At 37.7% G+C, this 19286-nt stretch overlaps 1 protein-coding gene across 1 annotated transcript; it reads left to right on the plus strand.

The window, feature by feature from the left end:
- The first annotated feature begins 3422 nt into the window (after positions 1–3422).
- Positions 3423–4989, plus strand: LOC108998273 (BAHD acyltransferase At5g47980-like). Its single transcript, XM_035690364.1, has one exon. It carries the CDS (start codon positions 3470–3472, stop codon positions 4796–4798), a length of 1329 nt encoding a protein of 442 aa, XP_035546257.1. The 5' UTR covers positions 3423–3469; the 3' UTR covers positions 4799–4989.
- Positions 4990–19286: the final 14297 nt, after the last annotated feature.

Genomic DNA, 19286 nt, shown 5'->3' on the forward strand with positions numbered 1-19286 from the left:
CTTACATTTTTTTCAAAATAATTATGTGGCGCTTACATATTCTACGACTATATTTAGTATTACTCTTTGAGAAGAAAACAAAAGCGAGAGCAAGTGCTGATGGTCCCTCGTCTTGACCGAAAAATCAACCCTTTTTTCTAATCGTCCATTTAAGTTATTTTTTCTTTTAATGATAATATTTCGCTGTCAATTTTATTGATGATTCTACTTCTGATTTGGGGCCAAATGTTGACAAGATACTTATTTTATTCCATATGTTAATTTTATGGGATAATTAGAAATTTTCCTTTTCATGTAAAATTCTCAAGATTGGTGATTGTGCAGAGTACTTCCTTAACTATTTAAGCCGGATTTGTGGACTTTAGAATGGGCGTTTGAACTTTTATCAATAAACCCTAATATCCGAGTTTATTATAAAAGTTCTCTCTCTAATTGTATCTTTCTCAATTTCAATTCCTAATTTCTATTACTTAGCTAACCATCAGAATAATTTTTATTGATTTTCCCAACGTCAACTTTAAATTTAAATTAATCGGCCACGTACAAGATCATATAAGAATTGTAGAGAAGACAACGTACCTAGTTAAGATGCGAAAGAAAAAACTACTAAATTCCCTCAAAAGAGTTGAGGGAATAGTAGCAGCACGTTTTTTTTTTTTTTTTGAACTTTTCTTTTCTTTCTCTTTTGTTATAGAGGTAATATAATATATATATATATATATATATATATAATCTTGCACATACAAAAATAACTATATTTTCTCTTTTTTGTTTGTTTCTGTAGATAAGATGAAATAAGTTAATATTAAAGTTGAAAGTTGAATAAAATATAATTGTCAGAATATATTTTTTAATATTATTTTTATTTTAAAATTTGAAAAAATTGAATTGTTTATTTTATTTTATGTAGAAATTAAAAAAGTTGTAATGATCGATTAGATGAGATGAGATGGGATAAACTAAGAGGAATTGTAAGAGCAAACGAGACCTTATAGATTAGTTGAAGATGGCATGGACAATAGCAAACAAAAAATTACTTAGAAAAATAGCTAACTCAAGATTACCTTTATATATGATTTACAAAATCAAATTGCACTATAAAGTTTATTTAATTACAAAAGAGCTCCCAATTACTAAATATTGCATTTGATCCCTCCATAAAATATCCATAGAAAAATAAAGTATAATAAATATACTATCACTTTTTTTCTCTACATCTTAATATCTTTGAGTACCCAATTATTTAATAATTGAATCACATTCTTGAGATTCAGTATAACCAACTTCCAATAAATTTATCTCAAGGAGATATTTTGTATCTCAAGAGAGATTATGGATTCAGTGTTAAAGATCAGTATTCCCATAATGCTAAATTTGATTATCCAATGTATAATTAGGATATTAACCCAATAAGAGTGAATACATAATAATATAATCAAAGTAAATCTCTATATCACATTTGAGTTCACAACCATATATATATATCTTAGTAAGAGTGAATTATATATTATCATTGTAATTAACATACCCATTTTATCTGATAAGATTATAACATGTCAATTAGAAGTCGCAAGTACTTTTATCATTACAATAAATCATCGTAATTAATTAACATGTTATAATCTAATATTCAGATAAAATCGATCCCGAATTTTATCACTAGCTACGAACTTGAGATTTTATAAGTTGTAAGGACTTGTGATTAATTTATAGCTTTTATATATTAATCTCATTAATATACTTAAATCACATACATTAATATAACTTATGGACTAAATAATTAATGTAATACCCATTAATATTGTTCATGTAATTTTCAGAAAAAATAAATATTTAAATAAAATAAAATATTGTTGCAAAATTACGTTCAAATGGATTTTTAGGGCATTAACCCCAACTATATATATCTAAACAACTTTTATTTAAAGAAATGATAGTTGCAGTCGTGAGTGCGCAAGTGTCGTACAATTACTTTGAATAAATACGAGACTCACATAAAAAAAATTAAGTTTTTAATTAATAGTGGACTCACTCTTTTTTAAAATGACTGCACGACGCTTATACATTACACAACTGCATGCACCATTACTCTTTTATTTATGGCCTAAATATTCTTGCCTTACAAAAAATACGCGCGTCCACACGTACATATATACACATATATAACTAACAATCAACACAAGCAATAAATATTTAAGGAAGCCATAAATTAAAAAGTGAATGATCCGCAAAAACCCATAATTATGTACTTGTATATTTATTATCGCTTTGATTTTATCAATTTTAGAGTGCGTCCTAAGGATCCAACCATTTTAGTTTTTTAAAAAAGAGCAATGCTATAAGCCACAATCTCATCCTACTCTCAAGATAGAGAATTGAGGTTGTTTGCAGAAGATCAAGCCATATCACTACTTTCAGTGCCGAAACCAGTAATTAATTTTCTGAGAGGGAGCCAGCGCTTCTCTACCGTGTAACAAATTTATGTCAGATAAAAAGAGATTAAAAATTAAAAATATATAACTATATATAAAATTTGATCTGATAATTTGCTATATATATATATACAAGTATAAATAAAATTATAAAAAATAACTTAATATATGTTTCGGATTTCTAACGATAATATTTTATGGAACAGTATTCATCTATTATTATTTATATGATAAAATATTTAGAATTTTCTTTATTCGCAAAAACTATTAAGTGATATTTTTGAACTTCATCTTTCATTATAATATATAAGCTACTTTATTAAGTTTCATGTAAAAACTAGATAGTTTCATGTCATATTAAGTATATAATGCTATAATTGAGATCTTAAAAAAAAAAATTTCTTGCTCAATGAAGTTAGAGGATAAAACCTTTCAATTATTTTTCATATAGATCATCAACTTTAATGATTTTTCTTGTATTTTCACTTGGAATTCCAAGTTAAGAAGCCTAATATTATATAATAAAAAACTTTTAGGTCCATATTAATAAGTTTATTATTTCTCTTAAACTTAGTTTTGACTTAATTTTGGTGAGGACACATCATTAAAAATAGATAATACATATAAATTCTACAAAATTTTGGGACTATAGGAAAATAATTTTGGAAAGAGGTATTTCTAAGTATATTGAAATTTTAGAAAAAATTAGAGAGCATATGGAGATTATAAATTTTTTGGGGGCCATTTTCTATATTTATAAAATGATGAATTAGATTTGGGGGGCCATGTCGAAGGTCCGCCGCCACTGACTAGTACTACTTGTAAAAATGCCAGAAATAAGAAAAGGAAAAATACGGTAGAGAGATGAAATCTGAAAAGTGTTTATACTTCAAAGTTTAAACACATCTAATTCTACTTTTATTAATTCTAGCTAACAACCCGCACAATACGGCTTATTATATATGTGTGTGTGTGGGTGTGTTTATTACTTGAATACCATTGAAAGAACACAACAGTGGTGAGCGAACAAAATAGCCATGGAGATCAAAGTTGAGATCATCAATAGAGAAGTAAAAAAACCTTCTCCAACTCCCCATCACCTTAGATGCTTCGACCTCTGCCTCCTAGATCAGCTCCAACCCAAAGTTTTTATACCATTGGTGCTATTCTACTCCAACAACAGTACTGTCAATCCTTCTGATCTTCCCCATTTCAAGGCTGCAGATATATCCCATAGGCTAAAGACATCATTGTCTGAAACTCTGAGTCGTTTCTACCCACTTGCTGGGAGAGTCAAAGATAATGTCTCAATCGAGTGCAACGATGCTGGAGTTGATTATTTGCAAGCTCGAGTCAACTGCCGTCAATCAGACATTCTTGAACGACCTGAACAAAAAACGTTGTACCACTTTCTTCCGAAAGAGATTGTATCTCCGCAACCAAGCACAGAACGTTTGGTTCTAGTTCAAGTTACTTTCTTTGATTGTGGAGGAATGGCCATTGGGGTGTGCGTTTCCCACATGTTAGCCGATGCAGCCACGACTTGCATGTTTATACACAGCTGGGCTGGCGCGGCACTTGCTGCACGTGCGTCTGATATGGCAGTGCTTCTACCTGAATTCAGTGCAGCATCTCGCATACCACCGAGAATAGAGTTCAACATCAGATCGCCATCCAGGGGATTGGTGAACAGGACGACTGTTACAAGAAGGTATGTGTTCCATGCATCAAACATTGCTGCTCTGAAGGCAAAAGCCGCCAGCACTAAAGTTCCGCAGCCCACACGCATAGAAGTAGTGTCATCTCTCATTTGGAAATGTGCGATAATCGCATCAAGGTCAAACCACCGATCTCTAATGCCATCTATGCTGACCCAAATGATGAATATCCGCGAAAAGCTTGTCCCACCATTTCCCAAAAATGCTTTTGGGAATCTCGTGTGCACTTTTGGGGCACAAACAACGGAGAGTGAGATACAGTTGCACAACTTGGTTATTGAGTTAAGGAAAAGGAAAGAAGCTATTTGTGAAGATTATGCAACAAAATTATATGGGGACGAGGCTTTCTCTATTATTAGTGAGAAATTCAAACAGCTTGGTAATCTTCTGGCCTCAAAGGATATTCACCACATTTTCTTTTCCAGCTGGTGCAGAAATCCACTATATGACGCTGACTTTGGATGGGGGAAGCCAACGTGGGTGACTGTCGCTACTATGGTGTTAAATAATCCCATAGTTTTGATGGATACGAGAGATGGGAGTGGAATAGAAGCTTGGATTACTCTCAGTGAAGAAGACATGGCATTATTTGAACATGACAAAGAGCTGCTTGAATTTGCATCCTTCAATCCCAGTGTTCTGAATTAAATATATAGTCAGAATTATATATAACATGGGAACATATAATATATGGAAAAATAACATTAAACAAGGCATGCATGCATGTTTTGCCCTCTGCCCAGCTGCCCTGCTATTGTCCAATTTAAAGGGATCAAAATAATACTGTACTCGCGTGATCTTGAGATCCTCTACATATAGTTAGAATAAGCTGTGTTATCATCTTATCACTACGTGATAATTTAATAAGACATACAAATTTAAAAGATTAGCTCAAGACTAGTCGATACAGTACTACTTTTTCCTAAATTAATAAAGTATTTAATGCCTATATATGTATGCTGATTAATTAGTACATGTACATGATGGCTTATTAATTGTATATTTTTTCCTTGGCATGCATATAAGAGTATAGAACACAGTTGTGTGTATTGTAAAAACTGTCACATTTGTATTGTATTCATAATGAGTATATATACACAACTAATACAATTATAAAAGGAAAGAACACATTAATGATGCTCTGCTGTACAGAATATTACAAGGAACAACAATAGGTAAGTAAAACAGAGTTAACGCCAGGAATGATGCTCAGCCTTGATCACGGAGGAATTGATGTGCATGATTTCCGTTATCATCTGTTACGCCCCCTCAAGATGGTGCTCCCATCAATGACACCAATCTAGGATCTTAATAATTGAAAATGTGGGCGTGATAAGGCTTTGGTCATTAAATCAGCAAGCTGGTCATGGGTAGACACATGAGCAACTTGCAGTAGTCCCTTGCTAACATAGTCCCGTACGAAGTGCAAATCAATGGCAATGTGCTTCATCTTTGAGTGGAGCACGGGATTGAGACTCAGCTGAGTGGCACCAATATTATCACAGAGAATTTTTGGGGATGACTTGATGGTGATGCCAAGCTCACGGAAGAGTGATTGAAGCCATGCAAGTTCAGATGTTGTACTGGCGAGTGCTCGGTATTCAGCTTCGGTAGATGAACGAGCCATAGTCGTTGTTTCCGCGTGCACCAGGAGATGGGATTAGCTCAAGAAAAATAATGTAAGCTGAGGTAGAGGTTCGATTATCAATACTCCCAGCCCAGTCAGCGTCTGAGTATGCAAGAAGTTGAGGTGCAGTTGAGCGACGAAGCTGAATGCCATGATAAATGGTATGTTTGAGATACCGTAGAAGTCTCTTAACTGCTGTCCAGTGAACTTCAGAAGGAGAGTGCATGAATTGAGCCAGCTTGTTGACAGGAAAAGCTATGTTCGGACGAGTTAGAGCAAGGTACTGAAGTGCACCAATGACACGTCGGTAGGTGGTGCTAACGGCAGGACTTGAACCATCGTTGAGCTGAAGTCGAGTTGAGGTGGCTAGAGGAGTCGTGACCTCTTTAGCACCTTCCATGCCTTTTTGATACAAAAGATCACGCACATATTTGTGCTGTGTAAGGAAGAGACCATCAGAAGTGGGAATAACTTCAACACCCAAAAAGAAATGAAGTGGCCCGAGGTCTTTTAGAGAGAATTGGGGAATAACTTCAACACCCAAAAAGAAATGAAGTGGCCCGAGGTCTTTTAGAGAGAATTGAGCACCAAGTGTCGTAATAATAGTGGTGATGAAGCCAGAATCATTCCCTGTGAGGATCAAATCATCAACATACACAAGAAAGTAAGCTGCAATGTTGTGTTTGTGATAGATAAATAGAGAGGGATCCGAGGCAGATTTTTCAAAACCAAGGCCACAAAGGCAGTCATGCAGAGCACGATACCAAGCTCGCGGTGCCTGTTTCAGTCCGTAGATGGACTTTTGAAGGTGGCAAACATGAGAAGGATAGGCTGAATCAATAAAACCTGCGGGTTGGACCATGAATACATCTTTAGTTAACTTGCCATGAAGAAAAGCATTGTTTACGTCCAGTTGACGGAGGGACCAGCCATTCATTACAGCAAGTGATAAAATAATTCGGATAGTGGCTGGCTTTACAACAGGAGAAAATGTTTCGGTGTAGTCGAGTCCAGGACGCTGATGAAATCCCTTCGCAACAAGGCGCGCTTTATAGCGATCAATGGAGCCATCTAATTTTCGTTTGATGCGAAAAACCCACTTTGATCCAACTAAGTTCTGCCGTGAGTTAGCAGGTACCAATTTCCAGGTACCATGACGTACAAGGGCCGTGAACTCGTCACTCATGGCTTGGCGCCAATGAGGGTCCTTGAGGGCTTGCTGAACACCAGTGGGCTCCAAGGTGGATGGAATGGGATGCTTGGTAGCAAGGTAGAGCCTTTTCGGTTTGTGGATGTTATTCATGGAGCGTGTGACCATGCGAGTTGGTGGAGGAGGCTGTGTGTCAACAACCTGCTCAGTGGTAGGAGCCATGGGTAATGGAGCACTATCAGAGGAAGAAGTCCGAGGGGTGACACTAGTGCAAGGCACGGACTGCAGTTGATGTTGGCCAGCATCTTCCAAAATGGAACCCGAGACAGATGGACCATGAGGCACAGAAGTGGCAAGTGTCAGAAGTGGTGGAGGTGTTGCCACGGATTGAAGTGGTGGAGAAGTTTGGGAGGTGGAAAGATGAGGAAAAACAGACTCATCGAAGCGCACATGACGTGATAAGAAAATCCTATGAGTAGTGGGATCGAGACACTTGTATGCACTTTGAGAGGTAGAGTAACCAATAAAGATACATGGTCGGGACTTGGATTCCAATTTGTGTTGAGAGTATGGTTTAAGCCAGGGGAAGCACAAGCATCCAAACACCCGAAGTTTGAGATAATTTGGAGGAGACTTGAACAGAAGTTGAAAGGAAGATTTGAGAGAATGCAGGGGTGGGGGCATTCGATTTATGAGGTAGACGGCAGCCTGAAATGCCAAACTCCAGTATGTGGGGGGGAGATGGGCTTGATGGAGTAAAGTCATTCCTGTTTCCACAATATGCCGATGACGGCGTTCAACCACTCCATTTTGTTCTGGAGTGTGGGGAGCAGTTGTGAGATGACTGATTCCATGATGGCTGAGATAGCCTCGGAGTGCAACAAACTCACCTCCATTATCGGAGTAGAGATGTTTGATGGGAAGAGAGAATTGCTTTTCAAGTATGGCTTTGAGTTGAGGAAAAATAGTGGAAACCTCAGATTTGAGTTTCATGGGAAAATACTAGCAATATTTGGTGTGATGATCAACAAAAAGAACATAGTATCTATATCCTTCAAGAGAGATGTGGGGTGCAGGACCCCAAACATCAGTGAACAAATATTCAAGGGGCAAAGAACTCGAGATACTAAAGGCATGAAATGGTAACTTCTGACTTTTATTAATAGAGCATGAAGTACATAAGGAATGAGAGACACGATTATTAGCTGGTAATTGAAAAGCTTTAATTAAATGAGTGACAAGTTGCTGAGAGGGATGACCCAAACGGTTATGCCAAATTTCAGAAGAAACTCGTTCAGTGGCAAAGGCTGTCTTTGGATTTCCAACATGACAGGAAGATGCAGGCAGTGTGTAGATGCCGTTGTCACATGGCCCTTGCATTAGTGTTGCCCTCGACGTCGGATCCTTCACAAAGAAGTGAGAAGGATGAAATTCAAGAACAAGATTATTTGTTTTAGTAAATTCATGCACGGAAATCAGATTTTTATGAATTTCAGGGACACAAAGAGTATTGGTAAGAACTAAACTTCGAGTAGGTAACTGAAATTTGACAGTACTAACATGGGAAATTTGCAAACTTGATCCATCACCTATTATGACCTCATCGGTTCCATCATACTCTGAATGTATAGAGAGTTTGGACATATCAGACGTGATATGATGAGATGCTCCAGAATCAACCACCCAAGGTTTTTTGGCAGAGGAACCAGTAGTAGCACAGTTTGCAGTTGGAGAAGATGGATTCCAAAATTTTCTGCATTGGCGAGCCGTGTGGCCTGGTGTAGCACAAAACTGACACACTATGGAGGACCTGTTTGAAGAGGAATTGGAGTGTTGTTGCTGTGATGATCGCTGATGAGATCGCGAGTTGGTACTGCTTCGGTTTGGTTTGCCTCGATGAGATGAGGAAGAGGAACCTTTCTTCTGGTGATAGTTGGCAGTAGCAATGGTGGTTTACCGCATAGTCTCAAGACGATGAAGATAGGTCTCATGACTGACAAGCAAATCATGCAGCTCTTCAAAGGTGAGAGGATTTTCACGGGTGCGAATAGATCCTGCAATATCACGATATTTAGATCCCAAGCCATTTAAGATGTAGAGCGTGAGATCGTCATTAGTGAGAGGTGAATCCACTAGTGCTAGTTCATCAGTGGTGGACTTGACTTGCTGAAGGTAGTCTGTGACGCTTTTGGCACCACGATTCAACGACGCTAGCGTGTCCTTGAGTTGCATGACCCTCGTTCTCGAATGATTTGCATAAAGCCGGGTCAATTTGAGCCAAGCTTCTCTGGAAGTGCTTGAAGCAGCAATAAGTGGCATGATATTTTCAGAGACTGAAGCGAAAATGCCATTGAGGAGAAGTTTGTCTTGGCGAATCCAGCGATTGTGAGCAGCAAGAACCTCTGCAGTGGGGGAACTCCCAAGTATGGGACAAGGATTGGATCCATTGATAAAACCTTGTAGATCATACCCAATGACAAGGCTGTCAAGTTGAGCACGCCATGCAGAAAAATTGGAGGAGGTCAGCTTGTATGGAAGCTGAGCATTTGCGTTAATGGCAATGATATTGGTCTCGGGAGGAGGGGTAGGAATATTAGAGTTGGTGACAGAGTTGGATGTTTGAGCCATAGCGGAAGTAAGAAACAGAAGATCGACTCGTTTAAGAGAGAATGGCTCTTTGATACCATATAAGAGTATAGAACACAGTTTTGTGTATTGTAAAAACTGTCACATTTGTATTGTATTCATAATGAGTATATATATACACAGTGTAACACCCGGGCCAGCCAAGCGACTTTACAAAAATTTTTGAGTTTTAGTTAAAATCATTTGGGATTACGAGTAAAATTTTTAGAAGAGAGTTTGAGCCTAAGATATTTTTGGCGGTGTATAACTTTTCTATAAGTTTGATAATTAGGTTTCAAAGTCTTTAATGGATCAAGTGGATATTCATCAAAATTTATGGGATAATTATATCTATACATATATATATTATTTTTTTAGTTGATTAGAGACCCAAAACTTTAGATAAAAGCAATGGCTTAATCTCGTTCAGAGCCTAGCCGTGAGATCGCGCGGGTCCAGACTCCATCGCACGGTTTGCGTCCAATTTCCTTTTTCATGCACGTATCTCCCTTCTCCATCTTTAGGTTTTATCTGTTTCCCTCTTATAGCTCTTATATATATTAAGCATTTCTCAACCCTAGAATAAGTGCCGCTGCCCCTTTTCATCACCCTCAGCCATCCGAACTCCTAGCATCCATCCTCCACTGTGAACCACGGCTACCACCCCAACCAAGAGACAAACGACCGAAACCACCTTGTTCTTGCAGCTCAAATCAGAGCATTTGCTTCCCCCACGTCGAACCACAACCCAGCCACCGACGGAGCCAGCTCTCTTTGCGTTTTCATCACCAACCCAGCTCACACGGAATCGTCGTCACCCTTCACCAAGCACAACTAACGCCAGCCACTGAAAAACCACCAACGGAAACACTTTCCTGCTTCTCTGAAATCCCAGACGCATGGACACACCACCACGAACTCCCCTGTTCTAGACAACCGAAACAAAGCCACGCCTACAGCCACCCCAACTCCTCGGTACCACCTGCCACGGCTCACCCACGCCCAGCACTGCGCCGTAGCACCTCTGCTTAGCCACTTCTCCGCCACACAAAACCGAGAACCACCCCCACCTCACTGAGAAGCCTCTGCTTCCTGCACCAAAAACAGAGCATTTACTGAACTCCACCGTAAGCCACTGGAAAACCAGCACATGTTTGCACCGAAAAACACCATAAAATCAACGGAAACCGCCGGTCGTGACATCCCCGTCACCCTGCGCAGATCGGTGAGCCCAGACCCTCCTCCATATGCATTCCCTCTCGGTTGCTATCTCCCTCTCATCTCGCACTCTCCGAGCTCTCTCTACCTCTCTCGTGCGCTTTCGCCGCCCAGCGTAGGTGGCCTCGCCACTGCATGCCCTCCTCGGCACCCAGCAGCACCACCATAGTTCCTGCAGCCCAGCTGTCGTGCCTTGCCCCTCCACGTACAGCTCGGTTTAATCGTAAGTCTGCACTCCACTTCCTCTTGTCTATTTTCTTTTCGTGTTGCTGACTTAAAGAGAGTAATATATATAAATATATAGGTGTGTGAGGAAGTCTATAATCTGATAGGCAAGATGTTATTACCGTTATGCCCCTTTGATCATGTTTCAAACAAAGTACTACAGAAACTATTGCATAGTCGGTCTAATAAATAGAAAATTTCGTTGTTACCTTTGAATTTCAAGTTACATTATTGTGTTTTAAAACTTTGATATGTATTTTGTAAAGTCTAAATTTTCCATATGTACCAAAATGATCTTGGTAAGTTTAATTTATTTTGAGTAAAGCCTCTTTCGAAAGCAATTGATAATGTTATAATTTTATTATGATATAGTTTGTTAAATAAATTTTATGTATAACTTAAAAAGAAATTTTTGGTATAATTATGTTATGTAGTATTAAATCCGATAGTTCGATTCTTCATTAGTAAATAAGTTAGAGTTAATACCTCAGTCAGAGATTTAGTTGGAATTTGAGAAGTGTTAACATCTTTAGAAATTCGTGAATTTAGATTTTCGAGGAATTAAAATAAGTTATTTTAGCATCTTAGGCTTAAATATTGAGATACGTTTCGATTGGATATTTATGAAAATTACGTGATTATGTTATAGGTGAAGATTAATATTTGTTCGGTTTTGTTGAGGAATTTTTGAAAGACTAAAGAGTTCCAGGTAAGCGGGGTTCCTATGCTAGATTTGCATAAAAAGAAATGAACTGAGGTTGGTTTGTAAAAATGTGCATGTTGTTTTAAAAAGGAAAAGTGAAAAAAAAAAAAAAAAACAACCTCAGTATATATTTTTGCATTCCCTCATGAGATACGTATGAAAGAGAAACGAAATGTTTTTGACATGAAATGTGTAGACATGAGCAATATTTGACATGTTTCTGAAATATGCAAAAGAGCGAATATGATATCATTAAAATTTTTATGCATGTGATATGAAATGATTTGGATCCGTTTTTGATCAAATAGAAATGATATGAATATGTTTTGCACGTGTTTTGATATGATATGGATATGTTAAAACTTTGGCATACTTATATGTTCTGAATATGGTTCTGATATGATGATATTGTTCACGTGATATGGTTGGTACCACCATGATATGATATGAGTGCACCCACTTTGGAAACAAAGTGGTCTTTTTACGTGTTCTTTCCTGTGTGCACACTCAGGGCTCCGAGATTGAAAAAGGGGAAGTTCACCACATGATACTGTCTGGTTTGGCCACCGGGGATAGCACAACCCTACCACGGGGGTTAAACATGGTATATGATATGATATGATAAGATGAAGATGTTCAGTTATGTTATGCCAAAGCGTTTTTGAATATGAAATGGATCCACAAATATGAATTGTTGACTTGAGTATGAAATGTTTGAAAAGTCGCTCTGATTTTCTGATAACACGTTTTCTGAGATCTGCATATAAAAATAAAATGTTTTGTTTCTGCATATTGAACTTTTTGAAAAGGCTAATGTTTACATGCTAGTATATGTTCTCTGCTTACTGAGTTGTTGATAACTCACCCCTTATCTCCACAATATTTTTCAGATGATTTGAATGTTTCAGTTGAGGATCAAGGATATGGAGCATGGGTGAGAAGAGTTAAGAATGATGGTTTAAGCATAGAAGGTTTATATGGGTATTGAGGATTTTCTTTCAATAAGCTTGTTGTGCTCTGATGATGTGATTTGTTGGGAGATTGATGTTTATATTAAATTTTGTATCGTCTTAGAATAGTTATTCTGGAGTAATTGATGTAAATATATGAGTATTTTGTGCGATTGAGAAAGATTGGAATACGTACTATGTGGAAGGAAAATGATTTTTAAGTGATATGAGTTAACTCTCCGGACCCTCGGGGACGGGGCGTTACACACAGCTAATACAATTATAAAAGGAAAGAACACATTAATGATGCTCTGCTGTACAGAATATTACAAGGAACAACAATAGGTAAGTAAAACAGAGTTAACGCCAGGAATGATGCTCAGCCTTGATCACGGAGGAATTGATGTGCATGATTTCCATTATCATTTGTTAATGCATGCATGAGTATATTACTTAGATTAATTAGTACATGATGGCGTTGATTGTCGATGAGTAAGACTATTGCTTATTTGGTATTACCCAATTCATTCCTATATATTGCATATTTATAAATGAGAAGTAATAACAAATAGATCATCTTTTAAAAGTAAACTCACAAACTACTGTAGATTCATGATATGATATGTTAGATTAATAATGCAAATTAGAAATTGCAGAGATCAGTATGAGTGAGTCGCAAAGGAAAAAAGAATCATATAATTTAATATACAACGTACGAACCGATTCAGTGCCTGAAAGTAGGGTCTTTTTGCCTGGCCCAAATGCCTAATTATACGAATGGTTCTCGTACGAGCGTGAGTGATAACAAGAAAAAATAAAAAAAGCAAGAGCCTGAGTGATAATAACAAGATCAGCTAGTATTTTCACTAGAGGCAGCAATCCTTCTCACTTAATTTGCATATATTCGGGCGTTGATTGTCGTTGGGTAAGACTATTGCTTATTTGGCATCATCCACTTCATTCCTATATAATGCATATTTATAGATGAGAAGTACACAAATAGATTTTTTAAAAGAAAACTCACAAACTGCGTGCTGTGACACTACAAGAAATTTGACTTTTAGGGACTAAATTTGTTAGGGACGAAATAAATTTCATCCCTAAAAATCATTTTTGGAGTCGAAATTTACCTTTCGTCTCCAAAAATGCCTGAGCTACTAAATTCATTCGAATGGAAAAATATCCATTCGAACAAGATATTTTGTGACAAACAAAATCGTCTCAACAAAGGAAAACTGTTCGAACAGAACAAAATATATTCGAACATGGAATTAATGTCGGTTCGAATAATAATATTGGCGGGAAATTAATTTATTTTTCCCAGGGTAAGTTAACAATCGTTCGAACTTAAATTTCTTTGTTCGAACGGATAGAGATTCAATTAATTTTTTTATTAGTATGGATTTGTGCATATATTTTTCCATTAAAGTAATAAATATTTTTTCCATTAATTTGCTATCATTTTCAAAATATAAAAATGTGTATATATTATATATTATGATTTGCGGTGAGTTAAAATATTTATAAATTTATAAATTACTTTTATGTAATTAACTTTAAGAATTTATAATGATTTCTTTTATGTTAAATTTATATAAATATAACTTTAAAGATAATATCTTTTTTTATATTATCATGAACGGCAAGAAAAATGGAAAAAATAAACAAAGTAGTAAACACGAGAAATAAAAACCATACATTAATTACATCTCAAATATATAATGTTCAATACAATATAAAAAAGTAAAATAATAACCAAAATGATCATAATTATTGATTCCTTAGTATATCAACATCCTCTTACAACATTTTAATAGATCCTTCCAGATCCCTAAGCTTCTCCATGATGGGCTCAACGAACTCTACAAACAAAACTCGTACCTGATCCAAAGTAGCCCCAGGAGGCTGTCTCTCAACAGCGGCAACACTACTAGAAGCTGGATCTGTGGGAGGATCACTAGGCTGTTTTGGTGCAGTCTTCCGCAAGTGCCCCTTACTCTTGCTGAATATGATCTTGTTAAGGGGCCCCATCTGTGGCGACCTCCGCTCAGTGGCCGACACTGTAACCCCCGATCGGAGTAGGAGGTTAGATATCAGCAGTGCAAATGGTAGACTACCTCCACTGGAAAAGCGTGACTCCGATCGAATGCGGAGGAATAAATACAATGCCAGATCAATGGGATCCCCCAGTGCTATCCGCAGTTAAAATCAGGCTCGATCGATCCTGAAATCAGTCTTGTGTTTTTTCGAATCGATGTTATAGCCAACAATCAAACTAAGCATTCTAAAAAATCCTATATAATCAACCTGTCGGATCACCTTGCTCCCATCATATAGAGGAGCTGATGGGTCTCACACTAGCTGACGCACATGATCGTCTATGAGACCATCATCAGGTAGATCCTCATCCTCACTACCATCCGAAACTACATTCGGGGCTAGCGTGGAGGATGCGGCCGGTGTGTCGGAATCAGATGGTGCAGCCGTTGGTCCCCGTGTAGCCGCTGCAGGATATGCGTCGGCTATACGGGGAATGTCAAGGAACTCAGCAATAATGCGGGCAGAGAAATTAATACTCACTCCCCGGACTGATATGGTGTAGAACAGAGCATCAGTGCTAAGTTCTCCCATGGCACGGTAGAACTCACCGACCATCTCTGGATATGCAGTCCCCCACTGCTCACAGATCGGTATCCATCCCCGCTCGGTGAAGATGGACTGTATGCTCCGTCCCTCCCATGAAAGATCAGAGAAGTCAGACAAAATGACTTCACGCTCGACAAGTGTAGGCCTCGTCTCCGGAGCATGAGTTACTGATCCAGTACTTTGGCTGGGCTGATCTCTCGCACGTTTTCTTCCGCTGGATGCCATTGATATACTATTTAACCATAATGAAAGTAAGAATATAATTAACCATAATATTTAAATTATATTATTGAAGAATTATAGTATATTGAACTGAATTGAAATAATTTGTTTGAACAGAACATAGTCTGCTCGAACTAGAAAACTCTATTCAAATGGACTGTTCTGTTCATTCAAATAGAGTTTCTTTGTTCATTCGAACGAATTTATTTTGGTCGAACAGAAATAATGTTGTTTGGCAACTAAGAGTTCGAACGGACTAGAATTTGTTCGAACGGTAAAAGCCAAACAGCCATGGCTAAGTCGACTCAGCCCCGAACTGAAAAACTTCCTATCTAGATGTTATCCTTTGTTTTAATCGGTAGAAATGATTAAGGAGTGAAGCCCAATCATTTCTACCGATTATTTTGATGTTATTTCCACGGAATACACCAAAATGGGTGGATTTCGGATTCGAAATCCATACCCCCAAACACATCCCATTCGTGCAAAAAACTAAACAATAGAGGTGGAGAGTTGACCCATTCCTCTTAGAAGTTCAAATGTGGGGTTCCTACGGCGGTTGAGTGGCGGTTTTCGCGGCGGAGTTGAGGGGCGAACTCGGAGGCTCTCGGTGGTTGCTGGTTCGAATGAGAGAGTTTTGTTTCATTATATTCGAACTGGGTCTATAATGACTGTAGCGTCTCATTCGAATTGGATAAAGATCCGTTCGAACGGTTTTTATATTATATAAATTAATAATGTAATTTTCATCTAATTTATTATCATTGACCATATAAAATGTTTTTTTATTTAGTTTGTTAACATAATCCACATTAATAAGTCACTTAGTTTAATTTAGTATTTTAAATAAATTTTTTTTATTAATTGACTTAAAAAAAAAAGGCCGGACAGAATGGATCGGCCGGACAGGATCGGACCAATAGCTACCGGTCCGATCCCTATGGGTGTTCGTTCCGGTCTGGTCCAGAAAATGATGGATCAAAAATATTCGGTACTTCGCCGGACCAGACTGGACTGACCGATTTGCACCCTTATGGTAGACCATCCACTGCCATTGGCTGCACCCAATATTGCCTTTATGTGATGGAGAGATCCACCCCATCAACTTCCATATCTCACAGCTGCTGCAGGTAGTCCTTGCTCCTCTCTATTATCCACTTTATGTCACATAGACACCTCCAATCATGGGTCATTCAAGCCTATAACTTCCCCCTCCAGGAGTCTAAAGTCGTGAAAGACACATTTCACTCTCTTTTATCACTTCTTCACCCGTTCTTGGAGAGCGACTCAAAAGAGCTCTCTCGGACAGATTTCTGGGTCTTGTTGCGTGGAGATTTTTGACCCTTTGTATGTATTTTTGCATGATGACTCCTTCATAAAAGTTGTTCATATTTGAGTGTAGTTTCCTTGGATATATTATTAGTCTGATTTCATTCTCATTTGATCGGTCAAAAGTATTTTTAACCATAGAAAGGTCATTTTGGACCTGAAACTGCTTCATCCACGTGAAATGAGGCCAAAACAATTCTTTGTCCAGGAGGAACTTGATGATACAAAAAATATTGATTTGCCCTATATGTCCAAGCTGCAAGATTCTTGCCAAGAAATATTGGAAAGTCAAGCTTAATCCCTTTAGCAACAGATTTGTCACCCATGCTACGAGTGTACACTTCTTCATTATCACCTTCTCTACTGCCACGATGACTGTCTTGATTAGTTCTTACATTCTGACCATTCCCTTTAGAATTGTTGCAAGAAATTCTTGAAATCTGCTGCATAAGATCCGAGAACCTTTTTTCTTGACTTTCCCTTTCCAATCTTGCTGCTTCTTGCTGTTGAAATAACATGGAAATTGTATCGTCTATTTGCTTTGGTTGTATTTCTTGCTGCTGTTTGACTTGATTAACTGTATCCAGAATCTGAGCATACTATCTTGTACCTTCTGCCATTAGTACTGACAGCTGATACCAACTGTAATGGACCCTTATTCTGTAATTGTTTTCTTTATTAGTGATGACTTCTTCGCTGGAGTCAAGCCTCCAGAAAGATGATCAAGAGAGAGACAGAGAGGAGAGAGAGAGAGAGAGAGAGAGAGAGAGAGAATTAACACTTGAATACCAGAGTTGGCCTCCATCCCAACTCATGGCTACCTCTTTATACTGCATATGTGAAAATACAATGCATAGGAAATAATTAAACACAACTGTGTTTAATCTCTTGGAATGAATATTAAAACGGCACCGTATACTAACTAAAGTTGCTAATACAAGTGCAAAACAATACCGTACTCAATCCACTTATTAAAAGAAACGACATTGTATGTACACTAATCACCACTGTCAATACAAGTGGGAGAATGACATCGTATTCAACCAATTCACTAAAATAAAATGACACCATATTAACAACTAACATAACTATCGATCCTTCTACACTTCACCTCCAATACAGCAGCCTTCCATTATATTCCATTCAACTTTTAAGCACATAACAGACACTTTTCTAACATGCAAAGAGGTTCCAGAAGAAAGTGAGTGAATGAGAAAAAGAGAGAGGATTCGGCTACCTACGGAACATGCCAACGCTCACCAACCTAGTGCCACTTGTCCCTCATGCACAAGTGGGCTTTTTAGATACAATGAACCTGGACATGAAAAATGGGAAAAATGGGAAAGAGAAAAATTAGGGTTTTGGATGAAACTCCTAGTCCTACACGCCACCCATAGATTTTGTCAAGTTCCATGATGATTGCAATGATTTGAGAGAAGAGGAAGAGACAAAGCAATAGGGTTTCGAATTTTGAGGTCACACGCCCACATGCAAAGGCGAACCACCTTGGTTGACACAAAGATCATTCTTGGGAGGATATAGGGTTTTCAGCAAACACAAGGTGTGACGCCCTAGATTCTGCTTGGGATCGGACAGACATCTGAAGCGTCGGGACGTGCAGCACAAGATTACCTGCCTCCGTTCATACATATAAGATGCAATGTTTCTAACATATATATAGCATTATGCAATATTCGTAGAGAATAATTTTTTCTTGAGCAATACTATGCACCAAATTTATAATATCCCAAATAGTTAAAATATAACTCATGCATATTTAACGAAATAAACAATAAGGATTACAGCACAATCTTAGAAGACTGTAATCTCAAAACAACATAGACTTGGCTCCATAATTACATTGCCAAAATACACTATTGGGCTAATTCGTTGAGTAACTCGCGTAACTCAACTAACATTGCCAAAATACTATCCAAAGACCTAACTATGGAGGCTGCAAGCTCTGCGTTGCGTCTACGGCATCTAGTCAACCTCCTCCATTCTGCCAGTGTTTGCTCCCTGCTTTGATCTTGACACATCGCCTACCATTCAGGGGGAATGGTAGTTGGGATTATCACGGTGAGATCTGATTACAAATCTCAGCAAGTTAATAGAAAACTTCCACACAAGTTAAGGATGCATGCATGGCAGTAAAAGCATGAATGCATAATCAAAGTGGTAAGTAAGCATATCATAACTTGATATATAGCATGACATAAATGACATAACTTGAACTGAAACTAAAACTTAGCTTGACGTGACATGACATGTACGTGAACTTAAAACATAACATGGACTAGCAACATAGCATGAACGTGAACTAGAAACATAACATGGACTCGAAACATAACATGGACTTGAACATACATAATTTGAACACGAAGTTGAACATAACATGAACTTAAGCATAACATAACATAAACGTGAACTTGAATATGACA

This window comes from Juglans regia, chromosome 5, assembly GCF_001411555.2.
Source record: "Juglans regia cultivar Chandler chromosome 5, Walnut 2.0, whole genome shotgun sequence".
NCBI lineage: Eukaryota > Viridiplantae > Streptophyta > Magnoliopsida > Fagales > Juglandaceae > Juglans > Juglans regia.

What these genes read in the sequence shown, in the direction of transcription:
- LOC108998273 (XM_035690364.1), top strand. Translation starts at nt 3,470, where the DNA reads ATGGAGATCAAAGTTGAGATCATCAATAGAGAAGTAAAAAAACCTTCT.